The following is a 22,968-nucleotide window of genomic DNA, read 5'->3' on the forward strand; positions in this document are numbered from 1 at the left end:
ATGGGTTGGACGGTTGAGATTTGGTTGACTGGAAAATGTAAAAATTTCTCTTCGGTGTTTTGACTTTTGACCGTTTTGATTATTTGAGAGCACTTGAATAATAGGACCTTCAGGAGTATCCAAAGGTCATGTAGAGAGGTTAGGTTGGATGAAGAGGCCAGGAGAGATTAGACTTTGGCCCCTAGACTTTAAGTATAATAATGACCAAGGAGCAAGGATGTATGGTGACGGGTAGAGAAGATCCTCTAGCTGGGGAAGAGTTTCTAGCCGAACGGCTCGTGTAGATACAAGTCTACTAGCTTTGGGACATAGAATGAGTGAAATTTAGACAGTAGATTTATTTTTTTTTGAAAGAGAAGAAGTTTTTATTTATATAGAAACTTTTTTCGGGTGCAAAAGTCTCATAGAATCATTCATTACAATTAAATTTAGGAAGTTTGGACATGAGTTGTCCCAAATATAAATATCAGTACCACCTTCTATTTATAGTTGTTCGTCTATCGCATTATTTGCTAGTCCATCCGCTGCCTGGTTCCCTTCCCTATAGATATTTGTTAGTGTGTATTCAGGTATTTGTTGCAGATGTTGGTTAATATCTTTAATCATATTTGGAATGATCCATGGAGCCTTGTTGTCGCCATTTTTGATCAGACTCTCTAGGGCAGAAGAGTTCATCTCGAAACACAAATGCTTTCATCCTCTAGTGGTAGCCATTCTAACTGCCAGTAACAGTGCCCAAGTCTCTGCCACCAATGTTGTTGTAATTCCTATTGGTGCAACCATTGCCATGATTGTTGAACCTTGTGAGTTCCTGCAAATCCATCCCGCTCCAGCCATGCCCGGTTCTCCTCCTGGTTGTCCTCTACTTGCTCCGTCTGTATTAATCTTCATCCAGTTTGGTGATGGTAGCGTCCATTTAACCTAGATTGTTGTTTTGTTAGGTGTGTTGGGTTGTTTTTCCCTGTGGTTCTTGTTCTGCCCTTGTGTGTGAAGATTGTGCTTTTGTGCCCAGTTGTATTCATTTTTTTAAGACCAGAGCTATTTGGAAAATTTGTTGAGATGTTTGATTTAGTCTTTTGTAGACCATTTCATTTATAGACAACCAAATCATCCACAAAGTATAACAACAGAGAGTGAATTCTTTTTTGTGTACTGTCTGGTTTAGGAAATCTGCGAAGTTTTGTGGTACCTTAATTTGGTTACAGTTTTGACGACGAGGCAGGTTTCCTACATGTTGTTGCTGCTGGATATTTCCATTGTGTTTGTTTCTCATTGTGTTGCAGATGATGTTTGGAGTCGGGTGCGGTGGTAGCTGAAGACCATTGTATGGATTCCCTTTTGTCCCTCTTCTCAAATAGTGGCACATCAGTTCCCAGATGTGCTTTGCCCGCGAGCATTCAAACCAACAGTGTTGCGTTGATTCTATGGCATTGTTGCAGATTGGACATAGATTGTTGTTCGTTATATTCCTCGCGCGAAGTGTTTCGAAAGTTGGTATACTGATGTGGCCAACTTTCCAGATGAAGAGTTTTATTTTTGGTGGGCATTCAACTTTCCAAATTGTGTTGCAGTGCTCAACCATATACGGGTCAATGTTTGGATTTTAGGTATTGGTTAAAATTTCATAACCACTTTGACTGTGTATTGCCCCGATTTCGAATGCGGCCAGATTGGCTCATCCGGTATGGATGGGTTTGGTATGTGGATGCTCCTGATTGACTTCACAATATTTGGTGGGAAGTGTTACAACAGTAAATTGATATTCCAATTAAAAGCCAATGATTCGACGAGAGAACTAACCAAATTGTTGCCGGCATCTCCTATACTAGGAAGATTTATGTGTCTTGGTATCCAGTTTTCTTTGATTCTAGTAGTTGTTCCATCTCCAATTTGAATCGAGTAGTTGTCCTGCACAAACACAACAACATTGCAGATGTTTTTCCATGATGTACTGGCAGAGTCCATTGGTTTCGGAATTGTCGGAAAGACCGTCTCGCTGGGAAGATATTTGGCCGTATATAGCGTGTTACACAGTGTTGTTGGTCTAGCATGAATCTGCCATATTCTTTTTCCCAGCAAAGCATAATTGTGTTTCGTCGAATCCTGAATGCCAAGTCCACCCTTACTGACTGGGATGTTAGCTTTGTCCCATCGAAAAGTATGGAGTTTCCTTGTGTCCTTGTCATGGCCCCAAAAGAAATTTCGTGCAATCCTGTCAATTTTGTGGTGTACATGTATTGGCAGTAGTTGGGTATGCATGATATGATTTGCTATTAGAATTAGAGATGTATTGATTAGAATTCTTATACCTGCTTGGTTAATGCATTTGACTATCCAGCCTTTTGCTTTCCTCTCCATTTTTTGTAATAGTTGAGCATAAATTTGTGTCGAGTTTCTACCTTGCTTGAAGTTCACCCCCAGATATGTTGGTGGGTTATGAGTGGTCCTGATATTGAAGGTGTTAGCTAACCAATCTTGTTGTTTTTCTGTTATTTTTGGATGGTGGATGATGCTTGATTTATGGGTGTTTATTTTATGACCAGCTGAGTTGAAGTAGGACTTTTAAGATTGCATTTAGGTGGTCACAAGTTACTTGGTCTGCGAGCAAGCAATGAGAAGATCATCTACATACATCAGGTGCAAGATTGGTGGAGCATGTGTTGAGATTTTTAGCCCTTTTAGTTTTCCTTGAGCTTCTAACCTTGCAAGATTAGAAGATAAATCTCTGCGCACAAAATGAAAATATATAGGGAGAGTGGATCTCCCTGTATGGATGTCTCAATCTTCTTTGTGGTTGGATTGCGCCATGAAGTTTGTCATTCACTTTCACTGCATATGTAACTGATGTTATACAGATCATAACATATTATATGAATTTGTTTGGGAATCCTAACGATGGCAATGTTTGTCTGAAAAAACCCCAGTCAATGCTGTCATATGCCCTTTTAAATATCCAGTTTCAAGGAAATTTCTGGTTTTAGAGTTGGTGGTGTGGTTCTGATATGGTGAAAGATTTCCGTGGCAATGGATATATTGTCATGGATTGCTCGGCTAGGTAGAAAGGCACTCTGATAGGGACTAATGATGTGTTGCAGTAGTGGCCTTAGTCTGTCCACCAACAATTTAGAAATGATTTTGTAGACCACATTGCATAAACCAATTGGTCTAAAATGATTTGGTTTGGTGGGATTGTTGGATTTTGGGATCAGAATGATATTGGTGTGGTTAAAGGTTTTGTCTAGTTCAATATTTTCAAAGAAATTGTGAACTAACTCAATAATTTGTGTATTAGTTGTTTCCCAATATACTTTGAAGAACTTACTTGTATATCCATCTGGTCCCGATGCTTTTTCCAATTTAGTGTTCAGTAGTGCTTTGTGAATTTCTTCCACTGAAGGAAGTTTAGTGAGTCAATTGCATTGGTTGTCGGAGAGTCGTGGTTGCATCCAGTTAAACAACTCCATGTCGATTGTAGTCGGTGGTGCCTTGTATTGGTTTTCAAAATATTTAACTAGCATGTGTGCTATAGCTATTTGGTTGTCCACCCAGATGCCATTATCTGCTTGGAGTTGCCGGATATGATTAATCCTTCTATGAATGGTTGCCTTTGTATGAAAAAACGAAGTGTTTAGGTCCCCATTCTTGATTCAATCTATTCTTGAGTGTTGTCTCCAATAGGTGTCGTAGCAATGTTGTAGCATCAAGTGTGAATTACGAGTTTCTTTCTCATGTTGCAACCAGAACATTAGCTCAGCACCATTTGTGGTGGCACATTTTGTCTGTGCCAATTGAATTTGAAATCCAGCTTCCTTTATCAGTGTTGGCAGGTGTCCAAAAGTTTGTTTGTGCCATTGTTGAATTTCTTAGCCGTGTTTTCCATTTTGATTTGAATGTTACGGCCACCTCCACTGCTCCATTTTGTTGCCAAGCATCTATAACAATGTCTTCCATTTGGGGGTGCAAGAACCATAAATGTTCTATACGAAATTTTCTACCTGTGATCCTTGTTATAGCTTTTTCCTGTAGTAACAAAGGTGCATGATCAGAGCCTAGTCTTGGAAAGGTCCTGACTAGGGCATGAGGGTGTAGATCCACCCATTGTTGTGAAATCATTCCTCTGTCAAGTCGTTCCATAATGAAGCCTGCATCTGTTTGTTTGTTAGACCAAGTAAAGGGGTCTCCCTGGTATCCCAAATCAATTAGGCCATTTGTGTTGATGAAGTGATTGAAATATCTGGCCTGAGTAGTTACCTCCTTTATTTTCATCCTGTGTTAGCACTTCATTAAAGTCACACATCAAGAGTCAAGGTATATTTGGAGTTATGATGGTATTGTTGAAGTTCTGCCAAAATTTCCATCTTGCCGCTGGTTGGGGTGGTCCATAAATTCCGGTGAAGAGGTTGTGAATGAGATAGTAAAGGACAGATATACACATGAAGCAAATTTTGATTAGCTACTAACACATTGACATTGAGGTGGGATGTCCACATCGGGCAGAGGCCACCTCTATGTCCGGTACATGGAACTGAAAAAATATTAGGAAATCCCAGAGCATTTTGAAGCACAGGCAAGTAACTAGCATTTGACAATGTTTCCGACAAAAAAAAGTAGGTCTGGCTTAAACCTGCGTGTATACTCACGCAGTTTAGAAACTGTCAGGGGGTTATGTGCACCCTGACAGTTCCAAGCAAGATAACTCATTTGGCCTGCGAATGTTGGCCTTGGCCAACATCTCACTCAATATTCTGGTCAGTTGCTGGACAAATCTCTTCATTCAGGGAAATGTGCCAAGCAAGTTTGGTTCTTCGATCACTTGTGCCATTGCTATCGTTCGCAGTAGAATGTGATGCTTTTGATGGTGTTGTATAGCCTGAAGCTGCTGATGTTGTTTCTGTTGTTGGTGGTGAGTAAAATTGTTTAGCAGTTCTTGCAGATCATTGCTTTCTGGTCCTTGCTGTTGGCACCTCAAATTGCGCTGGACCCATTTTCTGTTGTGTTGTTCAAGCTCATCTAAAGACACATATTTCCTCAATTTTGCAGGTGGTGGTTGCGCCCCAAACTCTGGAGTATTTGGTAGATCAAGGTGTGGTGGTAACTTTGTTGGATTCCTGACTGTTCTTCTTTTGTATGTGTGCAGGGGTTTGAGAGATTGCTTCAGTTCATCCGGTTTTGCATTATGTGTGACAATCACCTCTGGCTTTCCGTCAATGTTCTGTACCAGTATGTTGACTTGTGAATCTTTTCGTTGTAAAAAACCCATTTGAATCTTTGTGTATTTAGGCGTAAAGAATGCTAGCATTCTAGCAACACCAGGTTTTTCCTTCGGGCTTGGGTTCAGGATGATAGTTGGTTTGGTGTGCTGTATTGGAGTATCAGGCTCTTGTGGTTCATTTATACCTTGTTGGGCCTTTGCCTTACCTTTCTGGAGTGTGTGTGACTCATTGGGCCTTACGCTGATGTGTTATGCCACATGTGTGGTGAATCTAGTTGTAGCATGACGTGTCATTGATGATGTGGGCATGTGGGGTCCATCACTAGGTTGTTTCGATCCAGCATCTCTGACAGGTACAGTTTCTTTCATCTCAGCTTTTCCAAAGGGACATTCTTTATTTTTCTGCATGGACGGCTGTGGTTGCTGGCGTGTAGTATTTGCATTGTCAGAGATGGTCGGCTTTTTCACCGCGTTCCAAGCCAGTCCTTGCCTGATCATTTCCTCCGACAGATGGATCGGTATCGAGTTAACTATAGAATCGGTAACCCTATTGTTGGAAATGTTTTTTTTTACGAAAAAGGTTATGATTTTATTACCATGAAATAGAAAATATAAGCACGGTTACAAAATTGTCCTAGAGCAGTTTGATTTCAGTTACAATTCTCTTCCAGGATAACTTTCCAATGCGTCGTTAACGGGCTAAAGGGAGTCAACTTGAACCAATTTGTTTCATACACCTATACGTCAAGGCGGCCCTCTTCCCCCATACTTATTCATAATCTGTATGGAAATCTTCTCAAGGCTATTTCTCTCTCAAGAGAACATATAATTTCTTCATGGTGTTAAAATAACCCCCAAAAGTGATCATATCTCTCACATTTTCTTCGCAAATGACTGTCTGCTCTTTGTGAAAGCTGATTTAGTTGAATGCAGGAATTTACTATAAACAATAGACATCTTCAGTAAGGCTTCAGGCCAATTTATAAACTTCGATAAATCTGGAGTTTTCTTTAGTAAGAAAGTGAAACCCAAACATCAAAGAATGATGTCCGAAATTCTAAAAATTAAAAGTATCAATCTTAGAGACTCATATTTTAAAGCTCCACTTTTTATGGATAGATCCGGGATAAAATGGAAGCTATATTCTAGAGAAAAATGGAAGCTAAATCTAAAGGTCGGAAAGGAATTGTTCTTTCACAACCAAGTAGATCGATATTGAACAAAGTTGTTCTTGCCAGTATACTAACTTTTCAAATGGAGTGTTTTTTCCTTCCAAATAAATTAATGCAATACAAAGAGATTTTTGGTGAAGAAAACACTCTGGTGAAAAGGAATATATCAAAAAGTTTGGATAAATTTATGAAAATTAATTCAAAAATGGGGCTTAGGTTTCAGAGATGCACATAAATTTAACCTTGCAATAAAAGTAGCTTGAAGATTAATTAAGGAACCAGATGCCTTAAACCTCCCGCTAAAAGTTCTTCATGGTGTAAAGATTTATGGGAGGACAATATATTCTTGTATTTTACTTTCTGGCTTAAATGTACTAATTTGTCTTTCCACAAGCTAGAAAGAACCAAAGGTAGTTCGCATCTTAGCCAAATCAGCGTCACAAAGAATAGGTAGCTATGTGTTATTGGTACATATTGATGTCTGACTCTCTGATGAAAGTATGCCAACTCTTCTGTTCTACATGAATACATCCATTGAATATGGACTTAAACGTAACTTACAGTACAAGGAAAAAAATTAACACTGATGAGAAAAGCCAAAAAAGAGTTAACACCACCTCTCTGACAAAGTAGATGTCCTCGACTCAACGAGTCCTTGTAAGAGAAAGAACACCAGAATTATCTTTTTGAAAATACTAGAACACCCAGAATTAAGACTTAAAAGTTCCAATAAACTCTTACAATTAAAACTTGAAAGGCAGACACTTTCAACCATAAAAACGGTACAACCTTGTTTATTTCACACCAAAACAGAAATGTAAGTAATGCGGCTGGAAACAAATGCAACAAACATACAAGTATACATTTATCCTTCTTGTTTACACCACTACACTACAACAGCCTTTATAACAATATATCACTAAGTTGTAACAAACATTTCTTGAGGGCAGATTTAAAGATTTCAACATGGTTGTTCCGCACTCACTAGATGGTGTTTGATTAAAATAGGACTGCACTCAACCTGCTCAAAGGGTATTACACATTTCCCAGAAGGAACTGAAACAAATACCCTGGGTTTTCTGCCCACCTGTTTACCCATGGAAACAGAGCATTATAGTAAAACTAGATCCTGAACAATAACACTTGAAACCCACAAAAACAGTACTCATCAAAAGAAGAATTGTCATAAACATTGGTTGAAACCACATCCACAAGGATTCAGTCTTTAACACAGTACATTTTTTGGTTTTTTGTTTTAAGTTGCCTTTTTTTTAATGCCAAACATCTACTTCCAAAATATGACTAGAAAAAATGGTTACCCGTTCATGCATAGATTTTTAATTCGTCGGCATGATCTTACAGAATAAGCATGGTGTTACAGAATAATCTCTAGTTCTTTAACCCAAATGAGAACCAACCGTCTCTATCATAATACACCTTATTTCTTTTACTCCCAGCGTTGCTAGTAACGCATACTACTTTCAAAGTCAGTGAGGGTGATTGAGAACGACATTGCATAAGGCGAAAGAGGCGTATGATTCAAAGCTATGATCAACATTTGTTAATTAAAGTACCTTGAGGAAACTCAGACTTTAGTTTGTAGTTTCTAAGAAATGGAGGTTTTTCATTATTTGTTTTTGATGAGGAAACACGTACATATTAAAAGAGAAAAACATGTGTACAATAAAATCCATCCTTACAATTAAGGAGAGAAAAACATGTGTACAATAAAATCCATCCTTACAATTAAGGATAACGAATTATATGTCATACGATAGTCTATAGAGAACAGATAACTATTTTCTCTTCCATTTCAGTCTTATTCTATTGGTTACCATTTAATAATTAGAGAAAGCGATCCAACAGTACTCCCTTAAAGGTTCTATATCTTAACAAAGATGTAACAATTTTGCAATGTGTGAGCAGAAACATAGTAATTTTACCATCACCGCAAATTAGCAAATAGATACCGACTCTCCTTTCAGATATCTTCAAAATTAAATAGGCAACAAATGGAGTACCAGTATAATAGATTGCTAGATATGCATGGCAGTGGTGATTTCATTCATGCCGGTGGGAACTAAAACAATATTCGTACCTTCAGAAGCAGTCCATTTTACCATATATGCAGTATGACAAGATAATATCTTCCTGCAACTTCATAAAGAGTACAATACATAGATAAAAATAAGCGATATTTAGAAATGCACGATATTCACAAAATCAAAAACATCTTAAAATAACAAAAAACAAGAAAGGATATGAAATATATTGCAGTAAATTTTGAAGTATTTGAAGTACCTATGGTTATACCACTTTATCTATCAACACACCCACTTAATTCCTCTACATCAACACTATATAGGTTGCAAAATGATCGCCTGTCTCTAGTCTAAACCCTATATTCACATCTATCTCAACCAGAATTCAAGATCTAATAACTGATGATAATGCATAAAACACGCCCACAAAAGCAGAGATGAACCTAGCATATGTTTCCGAAAACCGCCAACAACAAAATGAGTCTCTTCCTAAGCTCCGGTCATGCTACAAGAACGAGCCAACCGGAACTTTTGAGCTCCTCCACCAATACCATTCTCTCCGTTTCCAGAATCATACTGCTTCCTACAACCAGGGCAACGTCCATCCGCTTCCAAAATCCTCTTATGACAGAAAAGGCAAAGGTGAAATCCACACAAACAGGGAATAAAACTCGTGTCCGTAAGATCCAGATCTTCATAACAAATGGGACAGGACGAAGGCTGTGAACTTATACCATGACAACCCTGATTCATACCTCCACGACCAAAGTGCCTTTCCGAGTTCATAGGGAAACTATACTGCTTAGCGAGATTGGGTAAACTCTGAGGACGAAAAACATCATCAGGTCTCCATGCACGACAATTCGTAACCACTTTCTGACCTATCTTCTTGCTACAGTCTGGCTTCAGAGCACCAACTCGACGCTCCTTACCAAGGTCATCAGCAGATCCAGAAGGTAATTCCAAACTAGGGTTTTGAACCTTAAGATCCTCAGCTGTCAACGCATCCGCTATAGCTTCCCAATCATCAAGACACCCATCATCATCATCATCATCATCATCTTCACCTCGAACATCTTCTTCATCACTAACGCTGACCGAACAACTTCCGCAACTACTGCTGCTGCTGCTACTTCCTCCAATGTGAAGATTCTTCCTTGAATCTTTACTTCCTGAAACACTACTATTTGTTGGACTATAAGTCAGAAACTCCAAATCACTATCATGCAAACTGGAATCTTCCCCACCTCTTGACCTAGTTTCAGAATTCTTTGATGAAGTCTCTTCCTTTTCATGATTCTGATTGATAACGGGAGATGGCAGAGTCCCATTTTTACCCTTATTTTTCCCTGCATGAATGGATATTTCATCAATTCACTGATCCAATATTGTTGATGAAAACAATTAAGAAAAGACGTAATTTAAGACACAAAAAAACACCTTGAGAAAGCCATTGCTCACGCTTTGCATCAAGCTTACACTGCTTCAATTTTGCCAACCTATTACCCTGAATTGCAACACAACAATCATGGAAAACCCTAAAATCAAATCCAAAATCAAAATCAAGGGGAAATGCAAATATAAAGATAAGAAATCGATGGATTACCCTTTTTTTCTTGCCGAAATCCTTAGGCAATGCAGGAGCAGAAGCGTTCATGGTGGACTCAGAACTCATGATGGAGTTGCTCTCAAAATTTCTGAAAGATATGAAAAACCCTAATTTTCAGAAGATAAAATAAAACCCTTACAGAGAGTGGATAACTGGAAGAAAGAAACGCCTTTTGATTGAAATGAGTTTGAGGGTTGAGTTTTTATTCTTTCTTTCTTTCTTTCTCCTCTGATTACTTTTGGATTGTCTAAATCCTACCATTCTATTTAACACAAAAATCTAAACAGATAGTTCTCAATTACAGAAATACCCTTTCATTGTTTGGAAAAAAACAAAAATGACTGAAGTGTTATCGTAATTTGGATTTCCACCCACGTCCATTGCATTGGCAGGGAATCACTCAAGTCTTTCCACTTCCACTTCCACTTCCAGACGTGCATTGTGGGTGTGATAGGTTGATTGATTGTTCATCACTTGCTCTTTCTTTCTGAATGTGTGGAACATAAACAGACAAAATCCACGAGTACATAGGAAGACTAATCATTTTTCCTTTCAGATGTCTTTAGATGAAGCCAGAGTATAAGCACAGTCGCTAACATCTTAAAGAACTTGGGAAAATCAGATAGAAAGTGCCCAGAAGAAAAAGAACTGCAACCCAAAATATTAAAAACATAGACATATCAGACTTAACAGACTTTGAGAGAATAAGGTTGAAAACACTTTTTTGTATGTGCTCATTGTCCCCTGAATCCTTTTGGGCCCTGAGAATGAACCATACATAGTAAAACAAACTAACCTTGAGCATGGAGGAGAGAGTGGAATTTGCTTCTCACACATTCTTTTGCACTTGTTTGGTGGGGTAGATTTTGTACTTATCTAACCAACACTAACTCATAAGATTCATATCCTGCCAACACAAACATCCTACACCTCATCTCTAGAAGGAAATTAAAAGGAAACCGTTTGGGTTTGGTACATACCCAGTACCAAACCCAAGGGAGCTGCTTAAGATGTAAATAATTTTCAACATTTCACTCAACAGAAGAATCGAATTTTTAGTTTTAATAGTTCAGAAGACCAAAAAAAAAATGAAATATGCTAAATTTCTGAGCTAAAGGTTTTTTTTACTTATTATTAATTAGAGAAGCCCACACAAACCCTAGTTCTCTTCCCGACTCCTAAGTATTGAGTCGACTTCAGGCTCGCCTATGATTTTACCATCAAAAGCGAAGGAAGAGGATAGGAATGAAATGAACATACATCTCTCTCTGTTTTACATGGTATTTTGCTGATCAACCTATGTACACCAAGAAGGGAAAAAAAAACAAAAAAAAAACCTTTAAAAACAACACTAGAACAAACCAACTTACAAAAATACTACACTTTTCAAGAGCTACACTTTGCTTTCTCCACCTCTTTCAAAGTTGTATATTCCTTCGCTGATCAAGAAAGCAAGGGAACGCCTTCTCAACAGCAAAGCTTCTCCGACACCACCCTGCACTACATCATACACTTCTTTTTTCACCTTTGGCTTACCTCATCCCATCTCTTGAAATCTGCACACTTACAAAAAATACTTTATAATTAATACAAATCCGAGTAAAACATAGTTGTTTCTTCTTCCAGAGAGAGTTGAAAAAGCTTTACCTTCAGCATATACATTAGGATCCAGACAGGATCTTTTGGTATCGTTCTATTCTTAGAGCATAACGATTTAAGGGCTTTGATTGCTCGTGACATGTTGAGCTGGTGGTACCCTCTGTTACATTTTTCAGTTTTCTTTTAATCCGAAAGAAGAAATCTTCAGTGTCTAGAACATAAGAGACCTGCCCCATGTGAACATTTCATAAGTCAAATAGTTAAGGTGTCAACATAGGTAGGCAGTTAAACAGGAAAAGCAACAAGCTAGGAACCAACATTAATAATATAATTGGTATCGGTTCAGGTTACTTTTGCCACTGAATTACCTAAATCAACTACAAATACTTCAAGATTCTCATACGAAATAAATTAATGACTTACTCACATTGTCCTAAATTTAAGAATAAAATCTAAAGAGCGGCCTGACGGTATATGTATGATGCATACCTTGGATGTAACGCAAGATATCTTGCACTCCAAACCATTGACAACTCGAAATCCATCCATGGCATTGTATGCACCAGAAATTTCTTCCCCACATGCGTATTTTCGTTTGTTTCTGCAACACCGTAATGAAATTAAACCACCAAAGAAACATAAAAAGCTTTGGCTAATCATTAATGAGTTTCCTGTACCTGTGAAGAAAAACATCACGCGCCTCCTTCCTGTCAGGAAGAACTGAGAGGAAGTCACTGTGCAAATAAGAAGAGAAATGAGGATCCATAGAAACAGCGGTGACTTCGGGCTTTTCACGACTACAGTCCATCAACTGGATTGATAAGTGAGTTGGGCTGGAAGTCTGCAAATAATAAAGCACAAACGAGAACCTATCAAAATCAGTTTCCCGGTCATTTTTCCAAAATCATTAAGATTAAAGCATATAGGAAAGGGTTGGAGACACATACACATTCAAACCGATATATATTTTCATCATGAAGAAGAACACGGGCATTTTCGTGATATACTAAATCAACAAACTTCCCTGGTCGTCTTGAATTTTCATATGTCTGTAGTTGAAGAAGCTTGCTGTCCACCTCGTCAGCTGCAACGGCTTGAAGCTGCAACATTAACACAAATTAGGTTTGCATAATTTGAAGTTACAAAAAATAAAAATAATTTTAACTTAAATAAAATATACCTGCTTCACAAGTTTACATATCAATTTGTCCAACGTAAAGAGCACGTACGATTGGGTCCCAATAAGAGCTCGACAATCATCCTCAAACTTAGTGTTGTCAGAGGATCCGTCGAGCAGGCTGTATAGAGCACTCAGAAATCTGCAAATCAAAAAGTATTGCAAATAAGTAAGCATTGTGCTTCTATAAGCTACACAGATGAAATGTGAAATTTAGACGCACCTTGCATATAGGTCAGGAGAACCAGTTTCCTTTGAAGTTCTCCATTTCTTATCAGAAGACAACGAATTTATCTTTGCTGACAATATTCTCTCAAAAAGTGTCTGCAAGAAGCTAGATTGATGAGATCAACTGACCAAATATGAATAACTCTAAGAGCTGCCACTAAGATGAGAAGAGCAAATCTTACTTGATGAAGGCGGAAAAGCACATAGTACGAATCATTTCCATAAAAAATTCGAGAATCTTTTTTTTCCTTGTCACCTAACACCGGAGGTACATGCTTTGTGAGAGGCTTCACTATCATTAGAAAACGTTCAGAAAATGGCACTACCATGCCATCTTCGTCAACATCATCTGCGTCAGCCATCCCTTCTGCCTCGCCTTCACTTTCAGCTTTTGCATCATTTTCTGCATCTTCTTCTTCATGTTCTTCACGAGAGCCTTCCTCACCATCAGCAGACTCGCTGCCTGAAACATCTTCACCAGCCTCAGAAGCATTTTCACTATCCTCGGTAGACCTTTGTGCACTTTCCTCACCGTCACCTACATCCTCAGCATCTGCTTCAACTGCTCGCACCTCCCTACAGCTTCCTTTGTCACTATTTTTAACTTGATACTGTACACCTGATGCACTATTCTTTGCTTTAGACACGGCTCCATTGTTAGCATCTCCGTAGACTGCAAAATTATCCTCCTCAAAATCTCCAGCAGGTGATAGTTCACCTTCCTCTCTTTCAACTTTGAAGTTAACAACAGAATCATCATGATGTTTTTGCACTTTGGAACCTTCTGCCATGCCATTTGATAAAATTGGTCTTTTACTGTCACCATCCTGCTGTATAAATAGGAGCAGCAAAGCCTACATGAGTACGAATGTTTCTTTCACAAGAAACCTAACATCTTCTATTACAAAATGCAGTAGTTCATAAACACATAGTTATTAATTCCAAATGTTTAACCTTCAAAACTGGAAAGGTTAAGTAGTTTTTCAATAGTTTTCAAAAGAAAGATTAAGCAGATTGGTGGACCAAAGTCCCCTTATTCCTCGCCATTAAATTAAGTTATTAATACGATTTGTACCATTGCGCGATATATTAATACAACTGAGAAAATCCAATGCAACTAATGGTAAACCAATACCTCTGCAGGTAAAGCTTCATTATTGAGCGGGGACTCGAGCCCATTCTCAACAGCAGCATGAGCAGTCTTGGAAGGTGTCGTGCAAAGACCTTGCAGATAAAAGACAACAACAGTCCAGAATTAATAAATGTACGAATAACAAAATTTGAGAATTACTACGTATGTAAAAGAGAACGTAAATGAAAAATAGAAACTCATAGTTCAGGAATCATATACCAACCTGAGACAGTTTCAATGGTGGCCTTGCCACTACTTTGCTCTGATTTAATAGCAAGGGAGGTATTTAAACTTGCTGGTTGTTCTTTAAGAGGAGCTTGTAGATCAACTCCAGATGCTTCTTCAGGAATGGACACATTATTCTGCCCTTTTCCAAGCTGGGAAGTACCAGAAGGAGTGCTTTCACTCCTACGAGAACCATGAGTACCATCTTTGTCATCTCCATGTCTAGGAGAGTTCACTTGCTTGGGACTTCCAAGGGTAGCATCGCCATTACATTCATCAAAACTAGGTACACTTTTGGTAACACCATTTGTATCCTTCACAACATCCTCTGTGTCCTCGGCACCAAGTGGACGAGAAGGGACACCCATCATGGGCTCCAAGAAGGTCGTCCACAGCCTCATGACTTTATCCAGCTGTTCTGTAGACGAGCAAACCTCCCCACATGAATATTTGATAAGCTGATATAAGTCTTCATGTACATCTGGGTCAGAGTACTCAAACTCCAGATTAGGAATGATAGGTCTTCTGTTCCCAGCAGCAATAGCAAGAAGTACATCATCCTCCTTATGCTTTTTCTCATTAATCTCTGCTATCAAGGCTACACGATGAAAAGCATACAAGTTAGTCCAAGATAAAAAGGAGTATACAACATAAAAACTAGAAAGCACTTAAATTATCAACCTAACATTGCTTTTCAGATAACAAAATCATTAGGCTGGAGACAAGAAGGGTCTAACCCAGGGCCAATATAAGATTATTTTGTCTCATTCCCCAGATTCATTTACAAGACCAGAAATCCTGTCTGGCACTGGGGAAAATTTAAAGACTTTGAGGAAATATATAAATCTCCAACATAAGAATATGGGCAACTCAAGTTGAGCACACAACTTGTGAAAATATTGTAATTAAATGTATTGATGCATCTTAATGTTTGCTTGTTACTACAATATAAGATAATAAAGATATAAGAAAGCACAAATGAATGTAAAGAGACAAGCTTTCATGTAAGCAATTCGGAGATTTCAGGTACCTTTAGTACTCAAGCTCTTCGTGTCCTGTTGTTTGAAATAGAAGCTACGGTGGTCCAGAGATTTGTGATAGTTCTTGGAATAAATTTCAGCCCAAACTTTATTGAAATCTGTGCGACACCTGGACCATTCTTCTTGTTTTTGCTTCAAGCGACTTAATATAACAGGCAAAGCAAGACTAGCATTTTTACGTAATACATCCATCACATCCAGCCCATGGTCACCATATAAGCGTTCAATACACCTTAGATTTAGAGCTAAAAAGATAAACCAGAGTGGTATAAGATCAATGGAGATGTAGGAGTCAAATAGAAGTGTGGTTTGATCAACTAACCAGTGAAGTGATCTTCAATACGTATTGGGCTTTCTGGCTTGATAGTATTGTCATTAATCTTATCCAACAATTCCTCCACACGCCTAGTGGCTGCATTAACAGACTCTAACAGCATATCCAGTTCGAATCTATCATCATAAACATAATCACAGAGCATGAATTAAATACCAAACAAATCAAGCCTCGGCAGCGAGGATTTGAACTGAACATGTATAAAAATATATGCTCACTCAGGCTTCCAAGTCATGTTATGAAGAATGTCTGATGTCATTTACGAACAAGGAATAGCCTCATTACATAAAAATTTGAGGATTTTTTACCTGTCATCTTCACATCTAAACAGACTTTCTTCATATTGATTTTTGCGCATATGTTTGAAAGAGTAATCCTCGCTTCCTGAAGTTACAGATACCCAAAAGTCATTCAATACTTGAGCTCCAAGCTCACTCCTCTGGCTGGCTGAAGGTATTGGATACTGCAAAAAAAAAAAAAAACAAGAATCGGTGACCACAAAGCAAAAGGTAACCATAAAGCAAATGACAAACCTGACAAAAAAAAAGTAATCCTTAAAGGTAACCATAAAGCAAAAGACCAAGGTAGAGACAGACTTACATTCTTCGGCAAAAGCCGATAACTTGGGGTACAACGTTGACAGTTAGAGAGGTCAAGCTCAGATATGGGTTTCGCCATATACTTCTCCCCCCTGCTGTCCCTGTTTGGGGTTGTAACCTTGTGACCCGCTGCTGATAAATTTCTATCAACTCTTTCCTTTTCTCGTTCTCGATCCCTCTCCTCCCTTTCGCGGTCTCGTACTTTATCCCTGTTCTCAATCTTAGGATGTCTAGGTAAATTCTCATTCCATAAGGATTCTGCAATCAATCAAAGGCTTCATGAGCTCGGTGAAGCAAAAACCTAGAAACCTAGATATTCAAGGAATTAATTAACATAAAGCTAAAGGGCTCCAGCTTCAAAATTCTCAATATAGCTGGAAAACAGTTCCAAAATCATCAACCAACTGAAGACTCCAACAAGGAACAAATGAATATGAGAATTAAATTTAATATACGTACTTTTGCTCATAAAGCCAGTAAGGTATCCATCTGCAAGAAAGGGTTTGGGTTAGAACATTTAGTAGATGGAAAATTCGGAACTAACCAAACATTAAGCTGCCAACCCTTACCCCCTTTCCTCTCACACTGTTCCAGAAATTCGTTAAACCCAGACATAAGATCAGGAAAGTATCCGAGCAAATCACCAATCTAAAAGAGACAGTGTAGATTCAGTTAAAACACAATGACAGGACTCAGGAGCCCTTAGATAACCAATATCTTTCTCTAAGATAGTAAATGACGATGGCAGCCCAAGGCTTACCAAATTTTTAAGTTCATCTCTTGAAATGATCTCATTGCTATAAATACTAAGGCATTTTAGGAATTCTTGGTAATCTTCGGGATTTCGTAACTTCTCCTTCACTTTCTCACAGAAAGTGTATTCTTGAATGTAGTCACCTGACATGATTTAAGAAAAGATTTGATTAGTGACCCAAACGAGAATTAAATAAAATCATTATTCAAATACAGTGAATGCAACAGACCAAAGCTGCAACAGAAAAAACAAGAAAAAGGAGAATACTGCTCTAAAAGAAAGCTAAGGCTAAGCTACACACCATGATGGATACAACTGAAACTATAGGAAGTAAATAAAAGTTCAAACATTAAGGAGCTGCAGAGGAATAATAAACTTCGATTTTTCCAGATTAGCTTTTTGTAGGGGTTCATTACAACTGTTCTGTGTTGTCGTTAAGTATGTGTATTATATCCTCTAATGGCATTATGGAATACTTACTTTTCAACAAATATTATCTCTTTATCTTTAAAAAACAAATATAATGAAACGTAGTTCAAATCTTTCAACACATCCCTACCTTGATGTAACACATCATTGGAGTCTTCAGTCCTTGGTGCAGGTTTCCGTTTGTGGGGCCGCTGCTCGAAGTCTCTATCATGCTCAAGATCCTTATATTCCCTACCACAGTCTCTTCTATCCCTATCATCTCTCCTCTCTCTCTCCTTATCACGTCTACGCCTATCCTGGTCATCAGGACGGTCCACACTGCGGTCGCGGTCGAGGTGGGAAGTCATAGTCCTATCCTTCTGGCCAAATGCAAATTTTTAAGAACAGGTTACACACTGATTACTGAGGCACAACATAACAAACAACAGTCTCCAGCACCATAGAAAGAGGGAGGGCCTGAAAGATACCTTATCCCCTTGCATTGGCCTCAGAGTAGGTATAATAGAACTCTCCCGACGAGGAAAATTTCTGCCTGATGGAGCATGATGAATAGAGGCTGTGCCAGAAGTATCTGGTAAGAAATGTGTGAATTCATCGAGCAAGTCAGGATGAAGTTGAAAAAGAATTGCAACCTGCAAAAGCGAACAACTTGGTATTCTGAGACTAGTGGAAAAACTTAAAACTCGTTTCCTTTCAAATAAAATAAAATCTCACAACGATCAAAATTATGAATAAATGATAAACGAAATTCTAAAAATACCTCTTGGTAAACCTCTGTAATGGACTTGTTCTCCTTCCGGTACATATTTAAAATATCTAAGAATGACTTGTACACATGATCATCATCTTGGAACCTTGTCTGAAGGAATGAAAAAGATGAGCAAAAAATATAAAGATCAAGATACTTAAGATGGAGTTGGTTAAAGGAGTCAAAATGACAAACAGTGACTTAGTAACTTTTACCTTTATTTTGTTTACAAAATTGATGGCTTCCTCAAATTCAACAGGCTTCTTTGGAGAAGGTTCATCCTCCGTTACAAGGTGAATCTCATATCCTTTAGGCAAAAAGGTATTGAACCCCAATATAAGGTCTCGGTGGCCTTTAAATAAATCTTTGACCCTTGCTATAACACCAGTGGTGTCAATTCTGCATTGCAGGAGTATTAGTAGACAAAATGCTATTAGTATGGAAGAATTAGAAAGAAAGAAAATGTGTCGGAAGAAAAATAGCCTACCTCTGAGCCTTGAAGTCTTTCATTACTTCAAGGAATTCATCATATTTCATCCTTTTATCTTGAAATATGTCCTTCACAGCTTTCAAGTATGCAAGAGCATCATTGGTTGTTAGTTTCTGTGACATGCCTCCGGGACCCTGTTGTTGCCCGGAGCTTCATTATCCATAAAGAACCACACAGCAAGAAAAACAAAAGAAAGTTAATCAAAGCATTCACTGAAAATCAAATCTTTGTGACAAGAAATAATCCAATGGCTTTCAACCGTGCTACCCCAGGTTAACGACTGTTTTAAAGGCAATCCAGATACATCGTAAGAACCGGTCCTTCTAGAGCAAAAGAAGGATCTTTGGGTCCAATAGTAAAAAACCTAAGCTATATTCTGCTAGTTCAATCACCAGCATGCCCTAATCCATATCTAGGTTATAAATCTTCTAACAGCTTAGAGAAACTTTTGCACAAATCCGCAACAAAATCAATTCAACCTACTCTAACGAAGAATCTGTAAAGTACAGACTCAAAATCCAAAAAAAAAAAAAAGAACTTTTTGGAATCACAAGTTTCACACAATATAGACAATTACCAACAGAATTGAAGCTCAGATAACATCAAAACATGATCAACGAGTATAATCTGATAACATTATCAAATAATAACTAAAGGACTAAACACAAAAATAAATGTTAATTAGAAAACTTACGGTTCGCCTCTAGAGGAAATTACTGTCCTTTTAACTTGAAAAACATCCTCTCTACTTCTTTTCATCTTTAAAAACTTCTCCTTTTCAACAAATCATGCTATTCAAGAAAAAACAGCCAAAAAAATTCAAAATCAGATAAACATAACTACAAAATCAAAGAAACAAAATCGAGAAATCAAAAACATTAAAAACATTAGATCTAAAACATACCAGTAATAATTCAATTCTTAACATCAAAATAGATCAACTTTCAAAAACCTGCAACAATACAAAAAAAAAGTGAGCATATTTAGATTACTTGTAACAAGAGAAACATCAACACACGTAATCATACACATATCAACAAAGAGATCGTTTTTGGTTTGTTTTCTTCACAGATAAAATAAGTTATTCCCTGTAAACAAAAATGGAAGTTTAGCGACAGAGAAGAAGAAGATTAACTGTGAAAACTTCTTCTCTATGTTTGTGAAAGAATCCAGATAATTAAATGGTTTGTGTTATTTGCATTTAGAGAATTTCACAGAGAGAGATTAGAGAGGTTTCAGAGAAGAAGAGAGAGAGTTTATGTTATGTGTTTGTTTGTTTTTTTTGAGATATATATAAGAGAAGAAGAAGAAGGAACAACAACACTTCGAAGAAAGAAAATAGGTATTTTCGCGTTAAACCGGTTACAAAATTTACAAGTCCCATTAGGTTAAAGGGCTATATTCATTTTATCCGGTTTCATCACTTGGGAACTAGGATCCACATTCTAAGACCCGGTTCATCATATCTAGTGATGATTCTAGTTCAAATATGCTTTTGGTAGTGGTGGTTCTGCTGGTCTGGTAATTTTAATTTTTCAAAATTTCTCATGTTTTTTACCCTAATTATAATCCCTTTTTAGCTTAGCTATATGTTTTATATTTTTTGGCGGTACGCTGGATAACAGTTACCGCCAATTAAAACAGTAAAGAGTGCATAACGACACGCATAAAAGTCTCGTGTTGATTAAAAGCGGCATATAAAGGTTTAATTATAGTTGTCGCTTGTTAAGTTTAGCAACATATTAAAGCGGGATACTAAAAAAATATTTCAATTATAATTGAATTTATGAATTACGTTGCTGGAAAGTTAACCAGTACACAAAGTGATTTCTTCTTGTTAGATCAAACAGTGAAGTTGATGATCCAATTTTTTAAGTCTAAACAATAGATATTAGTATTTAACAATTTTACCATTCTATCAGATGAGATTTTTTATTAGCTCAGCCGGAAAATTTGTCTAACCTTAAAATTAACATGGAGGAGACAAAAAAGAAAAGATGAAGCAAATAAAGAGGAATTTAAAGAAATTGGCATGGGGAAGACATGGAGATATATCCGGGTCATTAAATGGATTGACCCGACCCATGTATAAAAATCTTACACGTATGACTTGCATGCTGTGATCCATACATGGATATGCTTGTAGAAATGGCAAGTCTTAACTCTTAATATTCTTTCTTTTGTTATTAGGGTTGGCAAGTGGGATGCAAATATTTTTTCACCTCCCACAAATGAAAAGCCAGGGCATTTTGTATCAATGAAATGTTTGGTTATAGAATTAGGTTGGATGTAATTCTAAATTTGGTTGAGATTAATTTTTTGATACAGAGTAAGTAGACGTAAATAAGAGGTCACATTTGTTTTGATACGTCCAATCTTGATAGCCTAGCTAGCTAGACTAGATGAATAAAAGTTGACAACAAAAATTATGAGCATTGGATTATTCAAGACACGACCAAAACCACTGGATTAAAGAGAGAGTTTGCTGCTAATTGTATTGATTAGGGCTGATACTAGAAACCTATCACAAGAGTTGGGGAACGTGGCATTTTCTGAGACTTGAAATTTTGTGGAATAACAACAGTTGGAAGCGTGTAATTTTGCACGTGTCGAAATAAGTAATAATGATTATATTTTATCAAGAAAAAAAAATGAGGACTTCCCTAATTTGTCTCCTGAGAACATGTTCTTGTGTATAATGAATTTGCCAAGAGAAACATTCATTCGTTTGAAAATCTAGAGCGCAATATAAAGTCTGGCTATCTGGTTTGTTTTGATATATTTCCCACATTAATTAGTGTCCTTTTCTGTATGCATGGGTCCTGAAAATGGTCTAAGATCAGTGGGAACAGCAAAATTAGCTAATTACTCAAGTCTTGGGCAGACGAGATATATCGATTATAATTAAGCCTTCTGAGTTGAACGCATAGATTACGAATCAGCTCCAGTTTGGCAGTTGTAGCCTTGGGAGGGTGTTGATGGTGGATTTTCGACAAAGGTCAAAATCATAAAATCATGATACTGCATGTTTCTGACCCGGTTCAGGAACATATGTGACGATTCATATTTTACAATCCGTGAATCATTCACGAGTTCTGATCGAGTTCCTCACAGAGCCATGATGAATATGTTTCTCGAAAGGCCTCCCACTAGCTGAGCGTTCGATGCAACACATTTCATCATGCCCTCCATGTAGAATAGCATGATTGGGCGGTCCTCCTACATAATTGTTTGTTGAGAGGGCTTAACGCCTTCAGGACGTCGACGATACTCGTCGTTCCCTGACTACATAGAGAGACCCCCCTCTACATAAAAGAACGATTGGGCGGTCCTCCTACATAATTGTTTGTTGAGAGGGCTTAACGCCTTCAGGACGTCGGCGACACTCGTTGTTCCCTGACTATGTAGAGAGACTGTGTATAGAATCAGGCGGATCTCCCACATAATTGTTTGTTAAGGGGGCTAAACGCCTTCAGGACGTCAACAACGCCGCACGTTGTTCCCTGACTATGCACCTTTCAGAACGAGTATGATGCTTCAACTATCTCATATCTCGATTCTACAATAGATTAATTCTACTGTGATATTCACCACTGAAATCCTAGAAAATAATCTATTATATCTCATTACTCCGTTCCATGAATCCCCGGTGACTCTATGGATTAGTAATAGATGCACAATTCATGATTATTACTCCGTTTCATGAATAATTTTCCACCGAATTTCATGAATTAGTAATAATTACTCAACAATCGGGCATCTAGACTATCACCGAGTAAGCCCCAATAAAATGGTGCAAGTGTACTCAACAATGATGCACGAACGAGCACCCAGATGCACGAACGAGCATTTGAAAATATGGAAAAACGAGGAATCCTAAACAAAACAGGAGAGAGAAAATAAAAAAAATAGAAAAGAGGCGCCTAGGGACCTGGCCCACCGGCCGGCCGGCGATCCCTCACGCCTCTTCCTTTATTTTTCTTATTTTATTTATTTTCATGAACTCATGGAAACTCCTTCATTCAAGCAACTTTCCTTGTTTGAGCAAAACTCACGGTATCTCCATATTTTCATGGTTTCATGAAAAATAATAAAATGAGGAAAGGTGTTACGGACTGGGCTACATAGCCGGCCGACTATGCCCTAGTCGTGGTCGGTCCCACATATTGCAATCCCTT

At 37.8% G+C, this 22,968-nt stretch overlaps 2 protein-coding genes across 4 annotated transcripts; both read right to left on the minus strand.

Moving 5' to 3' along the window:
* Positions 1 to 8,624: 8,624 nt before the first annotated feature.
* Positions 8,625 to 10,258, minus strand: LOC113276349. Its single transcript, XM_026525939.1, has 3 exons — positions 10,033 to 10,258; positions 9,867 to 9,933; positions 8,625 to 9,775 (listed from the first exon to the last, which is right to left on the minus strand). Exons 1-3 carry the CDS (start codon positions 10,099 to 10,101, stop codon positions 8,916 to 8,918), a joined length of 996 nt encoding a protein of 331 aa, XP_026381724.1. The 5' UTR covers positions 10,102 to 10,258; the 3' UTR covers positions 8,625 to 8,915.
* An 884-nt stretch (positions 10,259 to 11,142) lies between these two features.
* LOC113276350 (paired amphipathic helix protein Sin3-like 4) lies at positions 11,143 to 20,079 on the minus strand. 3 transcript variants are annotated; one of them, XM_026525942.1, is made up of 25 exons: positions 19,926 to 20,079; positions 19,695 to 19,742; positions 19,485 to 19,581; positions 18,788 to 18,940; positions 18,516 to 18,699; positions 18,313 to 18,411; positions 18,020 to 18,184; positions 17,683 to 17,908; positions 17,130 to 17,266; positions 16,939 to 17,017; positions 16,829 to 16,858; positions 16,371 to 16,627; positions 16,079 to 16,233; positions 15,759 to 15,886; positions 15,427 to 15,681; positions 14,395 to 14,994; positions 14,175 to 14,263; positions 13,222 to 13,869; positions 13,035 to 13,135; positions 12,815 to 12,953; positions 12,582 to 12,734; positions 12,312 to 12,475; positions 12,124 to 12,235; positions 11,683 to 11,861; positions 11,143 to 11,591 (listed from the first exon to the last, which is right to left on the minus strand). In XM_026525942.1, the coding sequence occupies exons 3-24, from the start codon at positions 19,547 to 19,549 to the stop codon at positions 11,697 to 11,699; spliced, it is 4,104 nt and encodes a 1,367-aa protein (XP_026381727.1). In that variant the 5' UTR covers positions 19,550 to 19,581; positions 19,695 to 19,742; positions 19,926 to 20,079; the 3' UTR covers positions 11,143 to 11,591; positions 11,683 to 11,696. The 3 variants fall into 3 exon arrangements, with proteins under 3 accessions (XP_026381727.1, XP_026381726.1, XP_026381725.1); XM_026525941.1 differs by having other exon boundaries at positions 13,222 to 13,866; positions 17,683 to 17,911; XM_026525940.1 differs by having other exon boundaries at positions 17,683 to 17,911.
* Positions 20,080 to 22,968: the final 2,889 nt, after the last annotated feature.

Source organism: Papaver somniferum, chromosome 4 (assembly GCF_003573695.1).
Source record: "Papaver somniferum cultivar HN1 chromosome 4, ASM357369v1, whole genome shotgun sequence".
In the NCBI taxonomy this organism is placed as follows: Eukaryota; Viridiplantae; Streptophyta; class Magnoliopsida; order Ranunculales; family Papaveraceae; genus Papaver; species Papaver somniferum.

Coding starts and splice junctions, on each gene's coding strand:
- LOC113276349 (XM_026525939.1), bottom strand. CDS start 10,101: ATGAGTTCTGAGTCCACCATGAACGCTTCTGCTCCTGCATTGCCTAAG. Junction 9,934..10,032: donor ATTTCGGCAAGAAAAAAAGG/GTAATCCATCGA, acceptor GTTGCAATTCAG/GGTAATAGGTTGGCAAAATT. Junction 9,776..9,866: donor TGAGCAATGGCTTTCTCAAG/GTGTTTTTTTGT, acceptor CCATTCATGCAG/GGAAAAATAAGGGTAAAAAT.
- LOC113276350 (XM_026525940.1), bottom strand. CDS start 19,549: ATGAAAAGAAGTAGAGAGGATGTTTTTCAAGTTAAAAGGACAGTAATT. Junction 13,136..13,221: donor TGCTTTTCCGCCTTCATCAA/GTAAGATTTGCT, acceptor AGCTTCTTGCAG/ACACTTTTTGAGAGAATATT. Junction 12,954..13,034: donor TCTCCTGACCTATATGCAAG/GTGCGTCTAAAT, acceptor TTTGATTTGCAG/ATTTCTGAGTGCTCTATACA.